We start from the raw sequence: 24,077 nt of genomic DNA on the forward strand, positions 1-24,077 counted from the left end.
GGCCTCTAGTGACTGCAGGTTCTGCTTCCCACCCCCATCCCCACACATTTTAATTATTAGACCCTGTCCAAACCACCTTACCCCTCGTCCTCTGCTAAAATGCCTTCAAGTGTCCCTCACTGAGGACAGAACAACCACAGCCCTGTGGACCTGCTCCCTAGACCGTCGGACAAATTAAACACACATGGCAAAAAGAACTAGGTAAGGTCACAATACTCATTTTTTGGTCAAGACTAATCAAGGTAGGTGGGTTTCTTAATTTTTATTTTAAAGTTAGTTTCAGCACCTTCATATTTTGTCCCTCATGTCCATCTCCTCACTCCCCAGGTGAATGCCCTTTTCTAATCACCTCAGTCCTCCTAAGGCCAGGCCACCAGCACTGACAAAGCCCTGCTCCTGCTGAGGGACCTGGGCTCCAGTTCTTCCCCACAGCTGAGCCAGACTGGAGAGTTGAGTCTTCACTCTGGGAGGCACGTTAAGGGAGCAGCAGAAAGAGCAAGATTTGGCAGGCCCACTAGGAGTAAAACTGCGGTGAGAACAACACATCACCCTTGTCCACAGCTCAGAGACAAAGCTCAGGGAAAGCACGAGGGACTAATGACCAATAATTGTTATTAACTGACAGCATGAGAGTATTTTCTAGGAAGCTTGGTTTTAAAAAAAAGTACTGGTCACAGCAGGGTTAGCAGAGAAAGCAATACTACTTCACTTTTTTATTTCAACCTTAATAACCTAAGGTGAAGAAAAAGAACATATAATTAGTTAGAGGCATGAATATGACAAATTTTTTATTTCAAAGTCTCAAATTTTGACCAGCATAGCACCACTGACACAGGTGCCCTGATAGAACTTTATGATTTGGTCACCAGAAATGATTATGCCAAGCTATAATTAAGGCTAACCAATCAAATCCAGGTACCCAATACCAGTTAAAATTCAGGTAGAAACTACCAATTTGTAGGAACCCTGGGACTGGTTTTCCAGGGAACCTCTGAATTATTTTTTAAGTGCTACAGCATGTACGAGGACACTGGCTCACAGGCTTGCCTCTCACATGTAGGAACTGATTGACTAAGAGGTAGATGAGAGATTCCAGATTCCACTTAGCAGTGGAGAGGCAGGGCTCCAGCCGCTGTATCAGAGATAGGCCCAGAAGCAAGTCCACTTAAGCTGGAGCTCAGGTGAGGGGGCGGCTTCCTGGCACCTCCTCCTCAAGGTGGAAGGGGAGGAGGGCTGCCACTGCTCTCCTGGTGCCACCGATTCCTCTTCCCAAGCCAGGCAGGGCCTCTCTCGTTCTCCACGCTGACCCACCTGCCTCCCAGGGTTAATCTCACGAGTCACTGGTCCCCACAGAGGGGTGGATGTGGAGCCTCCTCACATCAAGTCAGAGCATGACTGCTAACAATTCGCCACACAGCTGAACCTCACAAGTGATCCCACAGCCTCCAGCTGTCTCCCCCACATCTGAAAGGAGAGGAATCAGAGGTTTCCCTTTTGGTTTTCCTCCCTGGGAATCAGTTCATAGGAGATGCTAAGCAATGAACATTGTAAGTTTATCCACAGACAGATGTGTAACTGCATACACTAGATGAAGAAGAGAAAACACTCGCTGATAACCTTTCTTTCTAAACAAAGGTAATAACTGAAGGATTTCACTCAATTATGCACAGTGGCTTGTGTCTAAAAAAGCTGTATAAAAAATGAACTCATGTTCATGCATGAATTAAACTGACTTCATGAGCTCTATAGAGACACATTAACCTGTGCTTTTCCCCTGGAAGCTCATGAGCCAGGGCTCAGCCTGACAGCTGCTGCCAAAAGCCCCGATGGCACAGGGTCAGAAGACCACAGGTGGGGCTGGGGAAGAGAAGCAGTGGGGTCCAGGGAGGCCCAGGGCAGTCGCCCAGATGTCTCCTCAAGCTGTCTCAGATGCTGCTTGGCGATTTCGATGCTCTGGGCTGCCCAACCCGCTTATATTTACCCATGAATACTGCTGCATTTGGATTTCAAACATTCAGTATTGGGTTGGGGCAACAACAAAAGTTCAGGGTCTGTACTTTAAAACGATAGTATAGAACAGTAATAAAACCCACGATGGAGGGGGGTTGATTTCACTTTTGGTTAGTTTTTACCTGAAAACAGTAACCTAGGCCCGGGAAAGATGCCATATGTGGCATGAATGTGAAGAAGTGAAGCAGACAACGGGTTTGTCGTTGGGTGAGATGTGTCAGGCTGGACCAGCCCCCGAAATCTGCATGGAACAAAGGGTAAACGCGCCGTAAAAGATCTCACTAAACAGGACTCCATACCATCAGAACAAAGACAAACACTAGCTCTTTTCTGACTTCCAAACATGGAACTGTAACATACGTAATACAAGTTGGTTAAAATACTGCTAAAACAGCACATACAGAAACAATACCTTACTTGTTGCTCCCTATAAGTACATACTTTTACAACTTTGTTTTTAAAACCAAGAAAAATTGTTAAAACATCTATGTAACAAACAGTGATGTTTTCAAAAGTATATATACACCTAATAGTCCAGAGAATGCTCGCTCTGGACCCAGTGTCAGCACCATCAAAGTGCAGTGTCTGTGACTGCAAATCAGACAAAAATAAAAAATACCGTACTTTCTGAAGCCTAGGACTAGCTCATGATAAACTTTAAAGCATTTTTGGCAGACAGGCATGTCCTCAAGGGCCTTCCTTTTAGACAGGCACAAAGTTGCCACTGGTTACACATAACTTTACCTTGCATCACTGTACAGGTATATAATCTCATCAGAAGGTATATAGGAAATTTAATTAAATGCTTCAGAGTTTTACAAAAATTGCTAAAAAAACTTTTCGCACTTCAATTTTTAATTGTCAAATGTGCCACTTTTAATGACATCGATTCCAAACTACTTTCTGACTGCATTACTCAACCCTAAGGAAGAACTTGGTTTCAGGGATTGGATCTCTTCTCTGAAAGCGCACATTTCATTCAGAAGGGTAGCAGTACAAGCACTACACCTATTAATTCTCCACTTATTAGTCATCGAAATTTGCATGAGCCACTCGCAGCCTGAAGCCTCAAACCCAACGGCATTAACCACCAAACAAAAGAGACTGTAGTTTAGGTCCTGATACTGGCCTCAGCATTATCTCAAGAGGTCGGGTTAGAGCAAAGTGCTGGGAAGGTTGCTGCTCTGCCAGCGCAGGCAGGTGGTCTTCGAGTGTTTGTACAGGTGGCTGGACTGACTGAACCTCTTGCCGCACTTCAGGCAGGCATAGGGTTTTTCACCTGTGTGAACACGGATGTGCTTCTTGCAATCTGTCAAGGTCAGGAAAGTCTTGCAGCAGATTTTGCAGGCATACTTGCGAGCCCCCTCTACGACTAAGACGTTGTGCTCCGATAAGGCCTTCTTGCACTTTGACAGGACGTCAGCAGATGCCCTCGTCAACTGCGGGGGGCCGGGCTGCGAAGGGTGGCCATTTTCAAATGAGGATGTGGCCGCGTTCATCATTAGCTGGGAACTGGCAGAGTTCTCTGGGATCTGTGAGCTCCTGACTGAGGTTACCACTGGCATTTTGGGAGCTATGCGGCGGTAGTATGGAAAGTTACTGGCTCCACCTCTAGGGGAGCCCATCATTACCCTGGAGAAGGAGGAATGCAACCCCAAACCAGACCTGGAAAAATCCATCCCAAACTGTTCTCCTCCTTGGTAGCCTGAGGTCTGCACACATGGCAGGCCCATCACTTCCTGCATAGGCCTGACGAAGTGGGCATCTGTGGGCTCGCTGAACGGGTTCTCCACGTGAGAGCCAGGGGCTGAGGAGGGCCCGCCTGCAGGCCCAGCCTCTGGACTCAACAAATAGGGGGCCTCCCCCTCCAGCCTGCAGTCACTAGTGGTGTTTGGGATATTATCGTCATTGTTCTGATTTGCACTAAAGGTACTTCCTCTGCTCTTGTTAAGAAAATTTGAAATGCTAAAAGTGGACTTATGTTCTAGGTTATTTGTGACTTCCAAAATATGGATGTCTCCTACCCGGTCAGTGCTAGACTGGGGATCTGAAAAACTCCGGTCGCTGCTCTCGGGGCTGAGGTCTATCTTCTCGGCACTGACCACCACTCCCTCCACCTCCACCGATTCGCTGCCTTCCGCTTGGGAGGTCACGTCGCTCACTTCATCCTGAGGCTCAGGAGAGCTCAGGGGCTCAGATTTAACCACCACTCTCATGTGCTCCTTCTCACCAAGGCCAGCCTCAGGGTTTTCGCACTGAAAACCACTTTTCTCAGGTGTGGCTTCCTGCTCAAAACTAGCCTCGACCTGAGTGGCGCGGGAGGCCATGGAGAGCTGGGTCACGTTGCCGGCGCTGTTGTCGGACTGGCTGGGCACCTGGGCATCTTCTTGAGCACCAAAGGGCCGGTCAAATAAGATGGTGCTGTCGTCCTGGGTGTCAGTCATCCCGTCAGCTTTAGGGTTATCCACGATCTTCAGAGAATCTGGTGAAAAGAACTCCTCCCGAGAATGAACCCCCGGCCCATTCTCTGGTGTAACGTCGGAGATGGCAGACTCATCTAGGGCGGGTCGGAGCCGCTGTCTGGCCCGCTCCTCTGCAGACTGCTTGCGCTTATGCAGGCGTCTCATGGGGAAGGGTGTCCGCTGGTCCAGGTTACTGCGCATCGAGGAGCTCATGGGGGCCGGCTGCTCCTCACCACTCTGGCTGGGATTGAGGGCTGAGCTCACGATGCTCAGTCCCAGCTGCTGCAGCATAAAGGAGCGCTGCATGCGGGCACTCTGCTCCTGAACGCGCTCACTGGGGGGAGACATGGGCAGCGTCCTTGTCGTTAGGTAATGTTTACATGCCTTAACAACAGAGTTCAAGTGCAGGTGAGAGGCTGCCAATAAGACATCCATAACATTGCTCTCCCCCAGCATGAGGGTGGAGGTATACATCATGTCAATCAGTGCGGCAAAGGCCTCCGCTGTCACTACCTCGCTATCCAACTGGATCATGTTCATGGTCTGATCTCCCTCTGCCACAGAGAACAGGGCTCGGAAATGTGTACTGCATGCTGCCAGTACCGAGCGGTGGGCTTTGAAATGTCTGTTCCCCACTACAATGACACAATCACAGAGCTGGCCATGAAGTCTCTGGTAGTTCAGCTGCTGGAAGATCTGTTCAAAGTGGCCAGGAAAATCCATGATCCTATAAAGAAAGAAAGTGTTAAGACACAGAAGAGCTTAAGTCAAAGGGCACAGAGGGTGCGATGACAAGAAAGGCATGAGGACTTCCCTGGTGGTCCAGTGGTTAAGACTTCGCCTTCCGATGCAGGGGGTGTGGGTTCAATCCCTGGTTGGGGAGCTAAGATCCCACATGCCTCGCATCCAAAAAACCAAGACAAAAAACAGAAGCAATGTTGTAACAAATTCAATAAACACAGAAAATGGTCCACATCAAAAAAAAAAAAAAAATCTTAAAAAAAAAAGAGGGAGGCATGAATGGCCAAGCTTGGACCTTTCAAAGCTCGTGATGTTTCTGATGGTGGGCACGCAGACTAAACACCTGTCCAATAAGGAGCAAATGCTGATTCGGCTAACAGCCCTGGAAGCCTGCGCACACACAGATCAGCTACTGGCTGTTTACAGCCTCCCCTTAACCCTTACATGACCCACTTTTAACACTTAGGGTCCATGTTAGAAAAGACAAGTGTGTGGGTGATGCAACATCTATACCTAAGAAGTCAGAGTTCTGCATTCCCCGAGGACAATAAATAAACCCCAAGAAATTATAAACAGAGTCTTTTAGCAACCTTAAATAAATAAAAAGGGCAAATCAATATTAGTGGGGAAGATTTCCAGTTATAGATGGTAGTAGATTGCACTCATGCATTTACCCTCTCCATGCCTAAAGTTTTTTGGTTTTGTTGTTGTTTTAAAGGTAAAAACCCACAAGGGAAAAAAGAATGGGAAAGAAATACCAATAGCATTTTGGAAGCTGGTGAGCAGGTAAACGAATGCATGCTGACTGACTTAGCATGCCCAGAAAGCTGACTCCTAAACTGGCAGTGGCTAAAACCACCTGACATATATAAGCCCCCGCCCACCCAGAGGCTCAGAACTGGCTGCCAAGGTGCCAGGGGAAGTGAAGTGAAGATGATGTCAAGACAAGGGGACTGGCTGGAAGTCTATTCGATAAAAAAATAATCTAATGGAAGTTCCACACCTGTGGCACAGAAAAGGTAAAGCTATAAAGACAGAGAGTAGATTAGTGGTTTTCTGGGACTGGGGTTGGGCTCGAGGCAGGACTGCAAGTGGGAAGAGGGACTTCTGGGGGCATGATGGATATGTTCTAAAATTGGGGTATGATGATTACACATCAAATTCTCTAAAAATATTTGAACTGTACACTTAAAACAAGGAATTTTATGGTATGTACATAGACCTCAATAAAGCTCAATAAGTTAAACTTCAAAAAAAAAATGGAGAAAGAAAAACAAGAGATGAACAAGCTCCAAAACCATCTGTTCAGACTCCATTTTGACCTGTAGGGCTTCTATACAGCCAACCCAACCGACTGCTTAGAATATCACATGTATCTTTGATGATACTACGGAATTACTAGGTTTTTCTCCCCCTTAGGTGTGATAATGGCATTCTGATTTTTTTTTTCCAGAAGAGTAGTTTTTAAAGAGATAACATACTGAAATACTTACAGATGAAATGACATGATGTCTAGCATTTGCTTCAAAAGCTTATTTTTTGTACATTTGAAATTTTTTATAAATGTTAAAATTTAAAAAGGGAATAAAGAAGAGACCGCATGGACTATGGGTGGATCACTTTCCAAAGCTGAGTTTGGAATCCTTACATATCTGTACATTTTCATCTCCTGGACTCATCAGAAACAAGAACTTGCTTGTCCTCGCCTAAGAAACTGCTACACTTCCTAGGAACTACAGGACTGCTGATTCAAGGTCTAACTCCTTGACTAGCGCTCATAACACACTCTCATTGTGTGGTTAGAAAACAGGGTCAATAACCCCCGAAGTGGCGCTGCTCTGTGCCTTCTGCCCACAGACTCTGTAGAAGCTGAAGGAGCCACAAAGTTTAAAACCTTGTTTTATCCTCTCCAGCGAAGGAACCTCTGGTCCTCTGGGAGGGAGTGAGGCAGAATCTAATGGTTACACCCCAGGATACAAACACATGCAGATAGACAGTTATGCCTGGCACTAGAGAGAAAATGATCAACAAGACTTCCCATCTCTGCCCTCAGGGGTGACAGACTAATCAACATTCAAATACAATGAAGTATTGCAAGTGCTGTGGTAGGAAGTACAAGGTGCTACAGGAGACAAAGAAAGGGCGCCTGCCTCTGACAGGGGTTGGTGGAGGGGGTGTGGAAAGCCTCTTCGGGAAAGAAGCCAGCAGTCCCCTGCTGGGCTTGGGTGGTTGAACCGGAGAAACTCTGTACTCAGGACACGAGACTGGGACGAGCTGCTACACCCACAACTGGAGCGTGAAGTTAAAGTCCACACTAGAAGGTAAGACATTCCACCCACCCCACCCACCAATAGAAGACTAGCAGCCCAGGGTTCAAATACCCAGGGAATCCCTCCAACAGACCGCTTGGGTCCCCATCAAACTTCCCGACAGTGAAGCCCACCAGTCCTCAAGGCCCATTCACTCAGCTTCCAACCAGTCAGGTAGAAGCACCACAAACTGGAGGGGAAAAATCCCTAACACTGAAACCGAGTGCGGGCCTATGGGGCTCCCAGGCACGGAGGCTTTTTTGTCCCCCATTTCTTGTAGGCAAAACTCCAGCCTCCATGACCTTCCCTGAGTTCCAAAGGGCAGATTCGAACAGTTGCTAATCAAGGGAGGAGCAGGCAAGAAACCACCTGAGGCAAGATTAAAGGGACCAGAGAAGCTCATCGAGATTGGGAGACCATCTGAGACCCTGCACACATCCTAATCTTGTCAGCAACCCCATCCTTCTGAAACTCTGCAGAAGAAGAATGCAAGACTGTTACTGCCTTCGTCTTTATTGCACACCCCTGACCGTGAGCCCCGACCATAAGACCTCTCCCTATTCCCCGGGGAGGGGAGCACAGTTCTTGAGGTGCTAGCCTACTGTGTTCCCTCTTCGCCTGGCAAAGAGATAAAGCCACTCTTTCTTTCTCCTCCATAACTGTCTCAATAATTCTGTACAGCATCGGTGCACAGACAGCCAAGATTTTGGCAACAACATGAAAGAGCCCTAAACAAACAAAAAGGCATCTGGAAGAAACAGAACTAAGGGCGAAAAACACCTATAATTAACATCCTCAGAGAGCTAAATAAAATACGATATCCATGAAACAAGAAGAGAATGTTTTAAATTTTTTTTGAAAAGAAATATTCCAGAAACAAAAAAAATTATTGGAAGTTTAAAATTGCAAAAAAAATTTTAAGTTACTAGAAGGGTTGGAAGATAATATGGCTAAGGAAATGTCACAGACAAGGCAAAGGAGAAACAAAAGTGAATGAACAAGAGAAAAAAAGAATTAACTTATGAAGCCCAAAGTCTGAATACAAAAAGAGAAGACAGAAAATGGGGAGAATGATAAACAACAAAGAATAATTCTCAGAACTAAAGAAGTTACTTATTCACACTAAAAAGGTCCACCAAATGCTCAGCAATATGAATGAACAAATCCCCACACCTGGCTCATTACAGTGACATTTAAAAACACCTGGGATAAAGATCTGGAAAGTTTGAAGTGGGGGGAGTTAACAAAGAATCAGGAATAAAACTGGCATTAGACTTCTCAAAAGCAATACTGGAAGGTAAAAGGTTCTTTAAAATTCTCCGAGAAAATTATTTCCAACTTAGACCATACCCAGCCAAACATCAATTATGAGGGGAGACTAAGGCATTTTCCAGACAAGCAAGAACCCAAAAGTCTACCCTCCCACATATCCCTTCTCAGGAAGCTATTAAAGCTTGTGCTTCAGGAAGCTGGGAATAAACCAAGAAAAGGAAGACGAAGAATATAGGAATTGGAGACCCATCCTAGAAAACCGGCAAAGAGAATTTGAAAGATGATGCTGAAGCGCAAAATGAGAGCTAGGCAGCAGGACTGGGGAGCAGACTGGAGCAGGAAGATGAGGGACTCCAAGGAGTTCCCCAAGGGAAAAAAGGAACGGAGAGATCACATGACATAGTTGAGAGCGCTAAGAAGTTAACAGTTCCATGAAAATGTGAAGATAGGTCATAAAAAAACAAGAATTTTAATGGGACAATTATTAACTCCAGGAAGAATACATGGTTGTTTAGTTGCCGTACCCTATGTGTTTTGTTTACAGAGTCACAATAATGTGAACAGAGCCAAATTTGAGATACTGGAAGGGTAAGGGAAGGCCAATACGTGTGTGGGGGGGAGGCAGAGGAGAAGTGGTGTAAGAAAGTTAAATTCCCACCTTCCCTATTAGTCAAGAAATGCTGTCTGAAATACTGAAATACTACCTCAAGAAATAGTAATATAAGAACGCCGTTTGGAAATACAGAAGTCAGTAGCAGATGAAACAACTAAAACAAGTGAAAGTGGTGGCCTCTAAGGAGGGGGAATTTGGGGGGGGGAAAACGGGGGACAGAAGACTGCTATTTTTTTAGCTCTAAACCTAATGGAACTATGTGGCTTCTAAAATATAAATACATATATTAACTTTTATAAAATGATTTTTTTTTGGTTTTTTTTTTTTTTTTGGCCACACCACATGGCTTGTGGGATCTTAGTTCCCTGACCAGGGATTCAACCCGTGCCCTCAGCAGTAAAAGCACAAAGTCCTAACCACTGGACCACCAGGGAATTCCCAATATTAAATGAAATTTTAAAAAACATGGTAGGGCTTCCCTGGTGGCGCAGTGGTTGAGAGTCCGCCTGCCGATGCAGGGGACACAGGTTCGTGCCCTGGTCCGGGAAGATCCCACATGCCGCAGAGCGGCTGGGCCCATGAGCCATGGCCGCTGAGCCTGCGCGTCCGGAGCCTGTGCTCCGCAACGGGAGAGGCAACAACAGTGAGGGGCCCGCGTACCGCAAATAATAATAATAATAATAATAATAATAATAATAATAATAATTTATGACAAACTTCACTGCTTTATCCTATTTAGAACTTTACACTTGGACTGTAACTGTTCTAGAAATTTCCCTGTCTCGGGTACTACATTTTCCTAAAACTTAAAATGACTAGCCAGCCAGCTGATTGTCCAGATAAAAGAACATCTGTAGCCACTTAACACTCTGAAGAGCAAACTTCACAAAGGTATCCAAAAATCTATAGAAACCATTCATCAATGGCTTCTTTTAGCTGTTTATATATTTGAGACTATATTTTAACATCTGTTTTAAAAGTCTAAATATATTTTCCCTCTATTATTTAGAAAATGCTGCCTGACACCCATCCCAGTTGCCTCCACCACACACAACCTTTTCAGCAATTTTTAAAAATAGCTTTTATTGCCTTGCACCTCTGACAGATCAAGATACGTATTTCTTAAGGAAAAAAACTAAACTTCTATCAAGAAGAAAGCCATGCTGAAGCATTGGAGACACAATTATTGATGGTGCCTTTCCAGGAGAGAAGATGAAAAATGGATTTAATTCATTTCTTATACCTAGTTTACTTTCTAAGTGGTATATTCGTTCACTTCTGAATCATTTATCAAATCAATAGTGTTCAGCAAGTGACTGATACTTCACCTGCTGAGTCGCTTTTGACATTCTACTCAAAATAAAGTACAGTGTATGTTACTACATGTGTTTAGATTTTTGTACCATCTGTACATTCCTCTCAAAACTGAACCCCAAAACAGTGGGTTTTCTTCTCCCTGTCCTCCTTCCTCAAATCCTCTGTAGACTAAAACAGAAGGACTTGTATTTCAAAGACCTTTAAAATTGAAGGTCTTATATTTTTAGAGGAAGACAGCTGAGTAGATTTTAAATTATAACTAATTTAGATGTACTGAAAAATCAATTACACCAAGTTAACAATATCATGTATGGAAGAAAGGGGGGAACAATTCACCCTAATCATTTTAAACTTAAGCTGGAAATAAAGCATTTGTAAACTGTTATCAAGTATACAAAGTAACAAAACACCAAGTACAGTTTCCAAAAAGCAGACCCAGCACTCAATCATCCTTTAAAATTTGTCAAAGAAACGAAACAGTTCGTTAATTCCCCTCTGAATAAGGAAAAAATATTACTTCCAATAGGATTCCTTTCAATAGCAAACTTTCTTCAGAGTGCAGATTTGGAAAATTAATTGCTTACAATTAACAACGAATTAGTTGGATACAAAAGTCTTTAATTGTACCAAGTTTCATTAAATCTAAGATGCCAGTGATTATCAAGTGCAACATTATCTCATGTTAACACTGGGGGGGGGCGGGAAACAATGCCAGTTAAGCTATGGTATAATGCTTACTTATGGCATCCTGTCCTCAAGATTAAAATGTGAACAAAATGTGGTTTAGAATCAAGGAAATACTGGAACCTTAAACATATCATTCAAGTATGTTAGAATATCACAAGGAAAATTATCTACAGATAAAATAATCTTAGATACTAAGACAGTAATCTATCTATATTACAATAAAATGTCAGTACTCCAACACAATTCCTAATCTGAGCTCTCAGAAATCAAAGCTTTTAGTACATAGATGTATAATTAATCAAATGAAAGGCACCTCCCAAAATTGGAATCTGGAGATTAAAAGCCACTATTCAGTAATGACAACGATGAAAACAACTGTAAGAACAATAGTTCACTCAGAAACAGCTGGTCTTTTAGCATGAGTTCACCTCATACTTGGACAAAAGGTGCTGTGTAGTGTTACATTCCATCCCACCTGCTACACTAACAAACTTTGGCTCTACTAGACAACATCCATATTTGAGAAATGTTAAGTACAGTAAAAAGAGAACTCATATGCTTAAAACTGACAAACAGGAAAAGTATTTGTTTACAACAAATTTATATTAAAAAAATAAAAGTTGAAGACTAACATGGAATCAATACCTTGGGTTTTTCTTTTCCCTTTCCAAGGAGAAACTGAGGCAGATTCAAGATTCTGTGTCAGCACTACAGCAAACTTTGTCATTTCTCACTGTATACAAGCTATTTTTAAGTCTTACCCACGCTAAAGAACTCAAATTCAACAGAATTCATGCTAAATACTTTAAATACTAAACACTTACATGCATTTTGTATTCAAGTGATTTTTTTAAATAACTTCAACTACTTGTGATAGCCTTACGACAAAGTCTCTTTTGAGAGCACTGACTCCTAAGCTTAGGAAAACACCCCACTCTAAGATGCTTTTCTTCCAAATCTTATCTCTTTCAGGTCCGGAACAGGTCCTCAACGAGTTACTCTTACCTGGCAGGTCACCAAGCCGACAGTGGTGGTGAGGCCAGTCTTCCGAAGTTTCCTGGGATTTCCAGAGGGGACTAAAGTAATAGTAGGAGGCCTTCCCTTGGTTTAGGGGCTTTTCTCTAATATTCTCTCTCTCCTCTCCCCACGTGGTCTTTGTCCCCCGCCGTTAATCTTTTAGCTTATCAACCTCACCACCAAAATCACAACACTGAATGCACTTTCTCCAGAAAACGGTGAGGCACCCAGCCCACCTTTTTAAAATTATCTAAGGCACAACAGCCCCTACAAGGATAACAAATAATCAGTGATGTCTAAGGCACAGCATTCTCTTTACCCTCTAAAGAAAGATCCTAATGTATGTAATATCTTCTACCTACTACAACTGAAAAGTGTATGAACATATTTCGGAAATATTTCTGCTTCAGTTCTTGAAGGTGAAGGGTTTCTTACTTCCATTCATTAAAATTAACCAGAACCCAACCATACTACTTAGTACTAAAGATTTCACTGCGCCTTTACCTAAAATTTTTCCTCCAAACTAAATATTTAGGATTTGTGTCCTATTCAGAAATTAGCTTCCACAGTACCCTCCACGATGCCAGAATGCACACTGACTTAATAACAAACGACCTTTTTTGGAAGAGAAGAAAAACTAACCTTCGACCCCCCTTAACTCACTGCCTAAGGTTAGTATTTAAGTATAAATCTGCACGTCCTCCAAACGAGGGGAGGAGGGCGAAAGGCTGTTCTTACCACTGCATCCCCCACAGCTCCTAGCACGAAGCCTGGAAGCAGAGGCCATTCAATAATAGCCTATAAACACTGTAGTCCTCTGCTAAGTTGGGGCATTCCAAAACACTGGCTCCACCCCTCCAAGGGTCAGCCTCCGGTTCCCGATTCCAGACCGCCTCGGCCTTGCTCTGGTGTAAATGAAACCTCGTCGCTCAAGGAGACCCAGGATGGGGGCGAGAGAGCCACCCGACCCCATCCCGCAGATCCTCTATTCACCCCGCCAGGCTGTTGGTCCCAAGCCTTCCCCACCCGATCCCAGTAACCAACGTCGCCGGCCCGCAGATCCGAGGGGGCAAGAGCCCCCGCCCCATCGGCTGGACAGACAGCCTGGCGTCGGGACACGGGGGACGCCTGCGCAGAAGAACACGCCTTCCACCCGCCTGGCCTCTCCGTTCCGAGGGTAACAATACCACCTCAGAAAGACGGACAAGGTAGGCGGGGGTGGGGGGATGGAGGGGAACCGGTACGCGTCTGCGCGCGCCCCGACGCCTGGACGAGACCCTGCTCGCACCGCCCACCCAGCTCCCCCAGAGCCCAACAGTCTCCACGTGAGCGCGCCCGCGCGCGCCACCACGGCTCGCGCTGACAGGGTTGCCTCACCTGAGCCGGACTCCGCCCCCCTTCTCGCTGGAGGAGGCGGTGACCCTTCTCCGATCGGACCCGACAGTGTCGGAGGAGGCGGGAACGTCCAGGCTGGCGCCCCAGTGATGGGATTTCCTTCCCCTTCCGCCCACCCCGCCTCTCGTCCCCCGGCTGCTTCAGCCCGTTCGCCGCCGCACTCTGAGAATACCGCGGCAGCTGCCCACACTAAACGGAAGTGACGCAACACGAAATCGCCTGCACCGCTGCTTTCCTCCTCCTCGCCGACCGCGCTACAGCCAATCAGGAGAGGAAGGGGCGGGGCCAGGGTAGATGTGCAGCCAGCCAGCGCGCGGAATCCGGCGGAATTTATTCGGCCCCGGGAACACTGACCAATCCGCGGTCCCAGGAGCCTCGCTGTGTTTACTACCGAGCGAATCCGTGAGCCTTGCAGCCAATCACCATATGTCTTACAACACCTAAAACTTATCAAACGCCTTTTAAGGCGGGATTTATCACTAGGCGGCTCTAGGTTTGGACTACAGAAAAGCGACTGTGTGCTGAAGCCAATCCAGACCCGCTGTGGTGGAGGCCGGCGGGTTTTCCGTCTCATTCCACCAGACACAACTACGACTGCCTGAGGTCTGAGCCAGGTGTGAGGCGAGCCCGCGGGGTAGTGTGTCCCACCGCTGGCTGGACCTGAAGGATTTCCCCACCCTCACGGCGCCCGGCTCCCTCTCCAATGCGAATTCCCTTCGCGGGACCCACACACTCGCCGGGTCCGAGGTTGAGTACCCACCTCGTAGGCTTTGGAAAAAATAAAATTCCAAGACGCTGTTTAGGTTGAATTAAGCCAAAATCCAGGCTAAAGACGTTGAACCAAAAATGCCATCCATCTGACGGCAGTTGGGTCCGACACCGCTCCACATCCAGTCCTGGTGGCGGCGTCTCCAAGGGCTGGGCCTGAGAAGTCTGGCACTTCGCTCCGCATTACGTGCCGCAGGTCAAATAAGCGTGCAGTCTCCAGAACCAGTCTTCCAATGAACAGAATTGGAAACGTGGAAGAGTCGCGGACTTCAGTGGGACAGTGTCAGAAAAGAGCAAGGTCCGTGCGGCTTCCGGGCCCCCAGGTGCATGCTCGGACGGAGAGCCCGTACCCTTAGGTACACCGGCCCCGGCGCCTCCGACGGCAGAAAGAAGCCCACCTTCCCCAGGTGAAGAGGAGACAAGGAAGTCCGTAAGGGGCCTTCCGCGGCGGGAGCTCTCGGGAACTCGGCGTGGCTCCGGAGACAAAGGCAGGTTGGGGAACGCAGTTCGGTTCTTTTTTTTGGGGGGTGGGGTGGGGGGAAGACTATTTTTAAAAGGGAACACCCCACTTCTTCAGAACTCAACACCCAGTTATCATTAGAGCTGATCCACCCCTTCAGACCATACACGTTGGAAATGTTGTCCTTGCAATATTGGGGTTGGGGTTTTTTTCTTTACGGCCTCAACGAAGTCTGATGGTAAATTGTGTTCATTAAGGTTCCCTGAGGGCTTCCCTGGTGGCGCAGTGGTTGAGAGTCCGCCTGCCGATGCAGGGGACACGGGTTCGTGCCCTGGTCCGGGAAGATCCCACATGCCGCGGAGCGGCTGGATCCGTGAGCCATGGCCGCTGGGCCTGCGTGTCCAGAGCCTGTGCTCCGCAACGGGAGAGGCCCGCGTACCGCAAAAAAAAAAAAAAAAAAAAAGATTCCCTGACGTTTTATTGCCCTTGCACGTATTTTACTGTCAGATTGGGCTGCTCAAAAAAAAAGAAGAAGAAGAATGCTGACAGTAAGCCAGGCAACGTGAGAGGTCCTTTAACATACGTGACCCTTACAGACATACTGTGAGCTAGATGTTATCTCACAGATACAGAGTGGCAAAAATTAAAAAGATTTGTACGTTCAGTACTTAGGAGAGTGTGTGAAAAAAGTCCCATCCTATATCGTTGTTGGGAGTATCACTGCTGTTCTCTGAAGATAACTTGGTATCTTCAAATTTTAAAATTATGCATTCATTACCTTCTCACTGGTAATTCCTTTCTAGGAATTCTACTTAAATAAACAAATGTGGAAAAGTATGCACGAGACTTTGATCAAGCTTTATTGGTGGAAGAAAAAAAGAAACAATGTGAATGTGCATCCATAGAGGATTACAATACATTGATATACACTGAGTATGTATTATGGCTCCTTTATTACTAATGATCCCATATACTTACAAAACAAAACCAGTAAAACCCTGCGTGTGGATGTACACATAAAAGCTTGTAAAAGTATGGCTAAGTATGAAAGGATACTATCAAACTGTTTGTAAAAATTGCCTCAGTGAAGGGAAGTTAGGAGGGGGTGATGATAAGGAAATATTTTAAGAGGGCCTTCTTAATTTTTAGCCTTTACATACTTCTGTATTAATTTAATTTTTACAATGACCTTTATTATTTTTGTAGTATATATGAAAACCAGAATTTTTAGGTTGAGTTTTCAACTCATTGACAAAATTATTCCTAAATTAAGCTATAAATTTCCCAATAAAAGTATCACTAAGGTACTTTTGGCTTGCACTGTTGGTGGGAATGTAAATTGATACAGCCACTATGGAGAACAGTATGGAGGTTCCTTAAAAAACTAAAAATAGAACTACCATACGACCCAGCAATCCCACTACTGGGCATATACCCTGAGAAAACCATAATTCAAAAAGAGTCATGTGTCACAATGTTCACTGAAGCTCTGTTTACAATAGCCAGGACATGGAAGCAACCTAAGTGTCCATCGACAGATGAATGGATAAAGAAGATGTGGTACATATATACAATGGAATATTACTCAGCCATAAAAAGAAACGAAATTGAGTTATTTGTAGTGAGGTGGATGGACCTAGAGTCTGTCATACAGAGTGAAGTAAGTCAGAAAGAGAAAAACAAATACCGTATGCTTAACACATATATATGGAATCTAAGAAAAAAAGGTTCTGAAGAGCCTAGAGGCAGGACAGGAATAATGACACAGATGTAGGGAATGGACTTGAGGACACGGGGAGGGGGAAGGGTAAGCTGGGATGAAGTGAGAGAGTGGCATGGACTTATATATACTACTAAATGTAAAATAGATAGTGGGAAGCAGCCGCATAGCACGGGGAGATCAGCTCGGTACTTTGTGACCACCTAGAGGGGTGGGATAGGGAGGGTGGGAGGGAAACGCAAGAGGGAGGAGATATGGGGATAAATGTATATGTATAGCTAATTCACTTTGTTATAGAGCAGAAACTAACACACCATTGTAAAGCGATTATACTCCAATAAAGATGGTAAAAAAAAAAACTAACATACAAACCTAATAGTCAAAAACCAGAATGAATAGAACCATCTCACTTCTCTTAAGCATAATCTTTCCCTAATTTGAGGGGAAATGACAAATAAAGATCACCCTATAGCTAATACAAAATCAAAGCAACAACGACAACAAAAATGGATACTTTTGGAAACTAGACACTGATTCTAAATTCATAAGAGAGGATAATATTGCAAGAATAGCCAGGAAAAATGAAAGCCAGACAGTGACACTACAAGAAAACTACAGATCCATGTCCCTTATGAACATTAATGCAAAAACTCACAATAAAATATTAGCAAACTAAATTTAGCAGCATATCAAAAGGGTTATACACCATGGCCAAGTCAGATTTACTCCTGGAATGCAAGGATAGTTCAATATGTGAAAATTGATCAGTGTAATACATCACATGATCATCTCAAATGATTCACACAAAGCATTCAACGGAATTCAATACCCTTTTAAAAACACTCAACAAACTAGGAATAGAAGGAAACTACTTCAGCATAATAAAAACCATATATGATAACCCACAGCAAACATACACATTGGTGAAAGACTTGAAGCCTTTCCTGTAAGATCAGGAACAAAACACAGATGCTTACTTTCACAACTTCTATTCAACATAATGCTAGAATGTCTAGATAGAGCAATTAGGCAGAAAAAGAAACAAAAGACATCCAACTTGGAAAGGAAGAGGTAATATTATCTCTGCACATGATATATCCTTATATGTAGAGAATTCTAAAGATTACACACACACACACACACACACACACACACAACTGTTAGAGCTAATAAATTAATTCAGCGAAGTACCAAGATATAAAGTCAACACACAAAAATTAGTTGCATTTCTATACATTAACAATGAACAATCTCAAAAGGAAATTATGAAAATGACATTTACAATAGCATCTAAAAGAATAAAATACTTAGGAATTAACCAAAAGTAAAAGACTGGTACAAAGAAAATTACAAAATGTTACTGAAAGAAGAATTAATGGAAACACATTCCATGTTCATAGATTGGAAGACTTAATTTAATATTATTAGGATGTCAATGCTACTCAAAGCAATCTATAGATTGAATGCAATCTCTATAAAAACTCTCAATGATATTTTGCCAAAATAGAAAAACTCATCCCAAAATTTATATGAAATCTCAAGGTATCCCAAATGGACAAAACTATCTTGAAAAAGAAGAACAAAGCTGGACGACTCACACTTTCTGATTTCAAAACTTACTAGAAAGCCACAGTAATCAAAACTGTGGTACTATCATAAAGACTAATGTATAGACTAATGGAATGAAACAGGGAGCCCAGAAATAAACCGTTGCATATACATATGGTCAAATGATTTTTGAAAAGGATGCCAAGACCATTTAATGGGGAAAGTTTAGTCTATTCAACAAGTAGTGCTGGGAAAACTGAATATCCACAAGTCAAATAATGAAATTGGACCCTTACTTAACACCACATACAAAAATTAACTCAAAATGGATCAAAGACCTGAATGTGAGACCCAAAACTATAAAACTCTTAGAAGAAAACATAGGATAAAAGCTTCATGACATTGGATTTGGCAATAATTTCTTGGCTATGTCACCAAAGGCAGAGATAGCAAAAGAAAAAATAGTCAAACTGGACTTTCATGAAAATTTTAAAATATTGTGCATCAAAAGACAAAATCAACTGAGTAAAAAGGCAGCCCATAGAATGGGAGAAAATATTTACAAATCATATGTCTGATAAAGGATTAATATCCAAAATATATAGAGAAGTAAAACTCAACAACCGAAAAAAACAAAAGACATAACTCAAAAATGGGCAAAGGAGTTGAATGTATGTCCCTCCAATGAAGATATACAAATGGCCAATAAGCACATGAAGAGATGCTCAACATCTCTGATCATTAGGGAAATGCAAATCAAAACAACGAAACACCACCTCATACCCATTAGGATGGCTACTATCAAAAAAATTAAAAATAACAAGTGTTGGCAAGAATGTGGAGAAATTGGAACCCTTGTGCACTGTTGGTAGTAATTTAACATTGTACAGCTGCTATGGAAAAAAGTAAGGCGGTTCCTCAAAAAATTAAAAATGGAATTACCATATGATCCAGCAAGTCCACATCTGGATATATACCAAAAATCCTTGAAAGCGGCGTCTCAAAGAGATATTTGTACACCCATGTTCATAGCAGCATTGTTCATAATATCTAAAACATGACAGCGGCCCACATGTCTATCAATGGATGAGTGGATAAGTAAAATATATTCATACAGTGAAGTATTACTAATATCAGCTAAAGTGGACTTCAGGACAAGGTCTATTATAAGAGATAGGGGAGAATTCTAATGATAAAAGTGTTAATCCATCAAGAAGAGAGGACAAGCCTGAATGACCACCATCCTAATAACAAAGGTTCAAAACAAATAAAGGCAGTAAAACTGACAGAACTGAAAAGAGAAGTTGTAGAGACTTAACAGTATCTACCCTCGAACGTGCTTTTTTCCATTTTTGTGTTCATCCTAGGAAGTTAATTCCTGAGGGCAAGGATAGTGTATTTTCATTCTTATGTCTTCCAAAGTGCCTTGGATAGTGTTAGAATCAGGATTTGTAAAAGATCTGAAAATATTCTGGAGAAAAATTTGGCAGGGTGTGTTAAGAATCTTTTTTTAAATGTTCATCCTCTTTGATTCATTAATGCAAGTCTTAGAACTCTATCCAAAGGAATCCATCCAAAAAAGCAGTTTTATGCTTTAAAAATTCACTGAAATGTTCCACATAACAGTGAAAAAATTGGGAACAGCTTAAGTGTTCTAGAGGATTGGATACATAAACTGTGACAACATTCAATGTACTATCATGTGAGATTTGAGAAAATGCTTACAAGATAATGTTAAATTTCTAAAAGGAGGATACAAAATTGAATACAATATTATAGCAGTTATATAAATATACATATGCGCAGAGAAAATGTAGAAAAGAATAAAACCATGTTAACAATGTTTGCCTTCAGGTGGGGAAGGGACCGTGGGTCAGTATAATTGCATTCTTTATATTTTTCTGTGTTTTCCTCAATATTGGACATCAAATATGTATTGGTTTGATAATTTTTTAAAATTCATAAATGTTATTGGGGAAATTTAAAATATCTGAACAGGCTGAATCTAACACAATTAAATTTAACAGGCCTTCATTTAAGGTCTGAATCTTTGTTTTTAAAAAATTGCAGGGATGATGTGACTTAGCAGAAGCGAAGTCAAGAATTTTTGTTTATTGTTAACCCAAATAAGTTAACCAAACAGTATAGATGCTTAGAATAAAAGCACTTATTGGTTTCATCAGGAGAGGCATGGCAAGTAGCACAAGGGAGGTGATGGATCCTTTCTGTTCTGTGTTACCCAGTCCAGAGCTAATGTATTGATCTGTGTGTGGTCCCACAGTGCGAGAAGGATACAGAGATATTGGTGTGTGTCCAGCAGTGGTGACCAGGATGAGGAGAGACCTAGAAACTTTGGTGTGGGAAATAACCAAGGGGCTGGGGGGAGTTGCTGAGAAGGAGAGGGGCAGATAAGTGGAAGGCATGATCAGAGTATTCAGGCTTTTGAAGGATTCAGGGCGGAGGAATTGATCATGCTCTGTGTGGTCCTAGAGAGCAGAACTGGAACCACAGGGGAAGCTACAAAAGGCAGATTCAGCTTTGTGTAAGGAAAAATCTGCCAAGGTGAAAAGTCTGCTTTATAAGGAATAAGTCATCCATGTCTATAGGTATGCAAGTAGAGTCTGCATCAGGAATATAAAGGAAGAGGAAAGGGAAGAGAGGGAAGAACAGGAGAGGGAGACAAACACAGAAAAAGAGACAAAGGAATAAAAGAGAGAGGCAGAGAGACAGAAGATAACAGTTTTGAGAGCTCTATGTGAGTTACAGCAAATGACCTGACCTGCCTTCACGTCTTTGCTAGTGATATCCGGAGACGCCAGCAGATGGAGATATTACCCCAGGAAAGGAGGACTCTGCCTGACCCCACCGGAACCCTCCAATTCCTTACTTTCAAAAAATCGTTTTCCTCCTCTGAAAAATAATGCTAAGAGAGAATTCCAGAAGTCTCCAAATTTCCAAACTAAATTTATAAACAAACATTTTGTGGTAAATCCTGCCTGTGATTACCCCTGACTCTAATTTAGAAGAGGTCACTATAGCTTTTGGCATTTTGGTCACTGCCTGAGTAGGGCTCCCTCCATCTTGCCCCATCCCAGTTATGTATGCATGTATGTATATGTATATGGTGTCTGTGTATTTAGAATCATTGTTAAATAGTTAAACAATATAGGGGTATACTACAGTCCCCTTCCCAATCACCTTGCCATTAATACTTTCCTTCTCCTGACAGAACGTCTGTCACTTTGAATTCTTGCCTGTGGTAATTCTGGGAGCCTTTGCTCTCAAACCATGTGTCATAGTCTTCACTCTTCCACTCAGCTGTAAAGCAGCAAATTCTGAGGGCTTTCACAGACTTTGACTGGTAAAGTTGTGCCTTAAAAGGGAAACGTTCTCGTACAACAGTGCTCCACAAACTTGAAGGGTGTATTAATTATCTAGGGATCTTGTTAAAGTGCAGATTCTGATTCAGAAGATTTGATAGGGCAGGAGATTCTGCAGTGCTAATGAGTTCCCAGGTGATGTTGATGCTCTTGGCCCAAAGATCATACACTTTGAGTAGCAAGGGACATATAATATGTCCCTATATCAGGAGGGGCCAGGACACTTCTCTCAAGAACTATAATTGATTCTTTGTATCCACTTCTGTCTTCTTTGTTACTCGTTAGCTTTTTTAAAAAATATTTTTTTAAATTATTTTTTTAGGCTGTGCTGGGTCTTAGTTGCAGCATGCATGCAGGATCTAGTTCAGTCACCAGGGATCGAACCTGGGTCCCCTGCGCTGGGAGTGCGGAGTCTTACCCACTGGACCACCAAGGAAGTCCCCTGTCACTTGTTAACTTTGATTTAACTGTTCATGTTTTCATTCAACCAACCAATGTTTACAGAGAATCTGCTATTTGTAAACTCAGTGCTAGTTAAATTTAAGCAACTTTAGTGTCTTTGAGCTCCAGTCCCTATGCTAGGCTCCTAGGATTTGTGATGATTCAGACTCATTCCTTGCCTTGTCACTCATTCATTCAACATTTATTGAGGATCTACTATGTGCCAGGCACCGCTCCAGGAGCTGAAGATATGGCAGTGAACAAAACAAACAAATCTGTTTATTGTTTAACCCCAAATGAGTCTGTCTCCAGTGGGGGAGACAGGCAAATAGTTAGACAATTAAGATTTTTTTTTTTCCTTCTTCCTTTTCCCTTCGTGAGCAATTCAATCTGAAAGCCATTTGGTGGGTAGTCTTCCACTCAGAGGGGAAGGGGAGCCTGCAGTGGCCTAGAGCAAGAGTACTGGAGTCCAAGCAGGATGAGAAGTTTATCCATGTGGAAAGGGTTGCCTGATACAGTGTCTGAGCCTAAGCTAGGTGAGACGGGCATCTGGGCAGGGGGCAACCTTGTGAGGGTTGTCAGAGCCTGATCAGAGTAAGGAGGGCATCTGGGATGGTTAATGTTATGTGTCAACTTGATGAGCTTCAGGGTGCCCAGATCAAATATTATTTCTGGGTGTGTCTGTGAGGGTGTTTCCAGATAAGATTAGCATTTTAATCAGTGGACTCAGTAGATTGCCCTCCCCAAAGTGGGTGGGCATCGTCCAATCTGTTGAGGGCCTTAATGGAACAAAAGGTGGAGGGAAAAGGAATTTGCCCATGTTTTTCTTTCCTCATCTGTGAGCTGGGACATCTCATCTTCTCTGGCCCTCAGGTCTTGGAGTTACACTGTCAGTATCCCTGGTTCTCAGGCCTTCAGACTACACCACCAGCTTTCCTGTCAGTCTACAGATGGCAGGCTGTAGAAACTTTCGGCCTCCATAATCCTGTGAGCCAATTCCTCATAATAATCGATCAGTCTCTCTCTCTGTGTCTCTCTCTGTCTCTCTCTCTCTCTCTCTCTCTCTCTCTCTCTCTCTCTCTCTCCTCTCTCTCGTTCTGTTTCTCTGGAGAACCCTAACTAATACAGCATCCATGTAGGGGCTTGGGCTTGGTTCAAAATGGGAGCCTGAATGGGATAAGAAGAGCCTTCATGTCAGGTGATGGTGATGGTGATGGTGACGTGCTCAGGCAAAGGGGAGCTCAGGTGTTAAGGTTATTCGGATCGTGTTGGAGGTATGTGTCGGGGGAGAGGATGAGTCTCGAAAGAAGGCAATTTGGAGAATAGAGATTAGTCAACACGGTTCTTTCCCTTCAACAGTATTTGCCTTTGACTGGGCAAAAGGGGCCCTGGCTTGGGTCCTTGCTCAAAGGCCCTGCAGGCCCTGCTTTGACACTCCTTTTGTTGTAATAACTCCCCATGCAGTAGGGAGGGTTGAATCCACAGGGATGAAGGGACATGCCCATCAGATTAGGTTTCCCTTCTAGTTCACCCCAGAATCCTTGAGCCTGCTGGGCCTCTCCCCCTGGTCCATCCTCGGAGGGTTGATTGAGCCACGGTATGCACGTCTAGACCCAAGAACTGATCATGGCGCTGTTTACAGGATTGTGGACCAAGTTTTGGGGCTTAAGGACTGATGTCCAGGTGTGTGGAAGGAGGTCCTGGAGAATTGTTGTTCTCCGCGAGTCGCCACATTTAGCTGGAGCTCAAGGATTGCCTATCAGAGAATTCTAAATTTGAACTCGGACTTTCAGATCCTAGTAAGGCATACTTACACCGTAGTAGAGACAGACCATAACCCTACCTAGACAGGGCTGAGGAAGAAACCCCACACAACGTTTAGGCAAGACTTCCGTGCGCGGCTCACCCTAGAGGTACACAGCCTGAAATGCACAGGC

General features: G+C 43.7%; 2 protein-coding genes across 5 annotated transcripts in view; one reads left to right on the forward strand and one right to left on the reverse strand.

Annotated features, from left to right (window-relative positions):
* Positions 1 to 37: 37 nt before the first annotated feature.
* Positions 38 to 13,961, reverse strand: ZBTB5 (zinc finger and BTB domain containing 5). Of its 4 annotated transcripts, XR_014016199.1 has the most exons (3): positions 13,167 to 13,254; positions 2,133 to 5,199; positions 38 to 1,464 (listed from the first exon to the last, which is right to left on the reverse strand). XR_014016199.1 is itself a non-coding variant. In XM_081238407.1 (2 exons), exon 2 carries the CDS (start codon positions 5,193 to 5,195, stop codon positions 3,165 to 3,167), a length of 2,031 nt encoding a protein of 676 aa, XP_081094533.1. In that variant the 5' UTR covers positions 5,196 to 5,199; positions 13,806 to 13,961; the 3' UTR covers positions 1,958 to 3,164. The 4 variants fall into 4 exon arrangements, 3 of the variants coding, with proteins under 3 accessions (XP_081094533.1, XP_081094531.1, XP_081094532.1); XM_081238407.1 differs by lacking the exons at positions 38 to 1,464; positions 13,167 to 13,254 and adding an exon at positions 13,806 to 13,961 and having other exon boundaries at positions 1,958 to 5,199; XM_081238405.1 differs by lacking the exon at positions 38 to 1,464 and having other exon boundaries at positions 1,958 to 5,199.
* Positions 13,962 to 14,966: 1,005 nt separating this feature from the next.
* POLR1E (RNA polymerase I subunit E) overlaps positions 14,967 to 24,077 on the forward strand; it is a 36,415-nt gene continuing 27,304 nt past the window's right edge. The window contains exons 1-2 of the mRNA XM_081238412.1: positions 14,967 to 15,079; positions 15,855 to 15,984. The gene's annotated coding sequence lies outside the window, so the exon portion shown is untranslated. The remainder of the gene's footprint in view (positions 15,080 to 15,854; positions 15,985 to 24,077) is intronic.

This window comes from Mesoplodon bidens, assembly GCF_964165515.1.
Source record: "Mesoplodon bidens genome assembly, chromosome: 6".
Lineage (NCBI taxonomy): Eukaryota > Metazoa > Chordata > Mammalia > Artiodactyla > Ziphiidae > Mesoplodon > Mesoplodon bidens.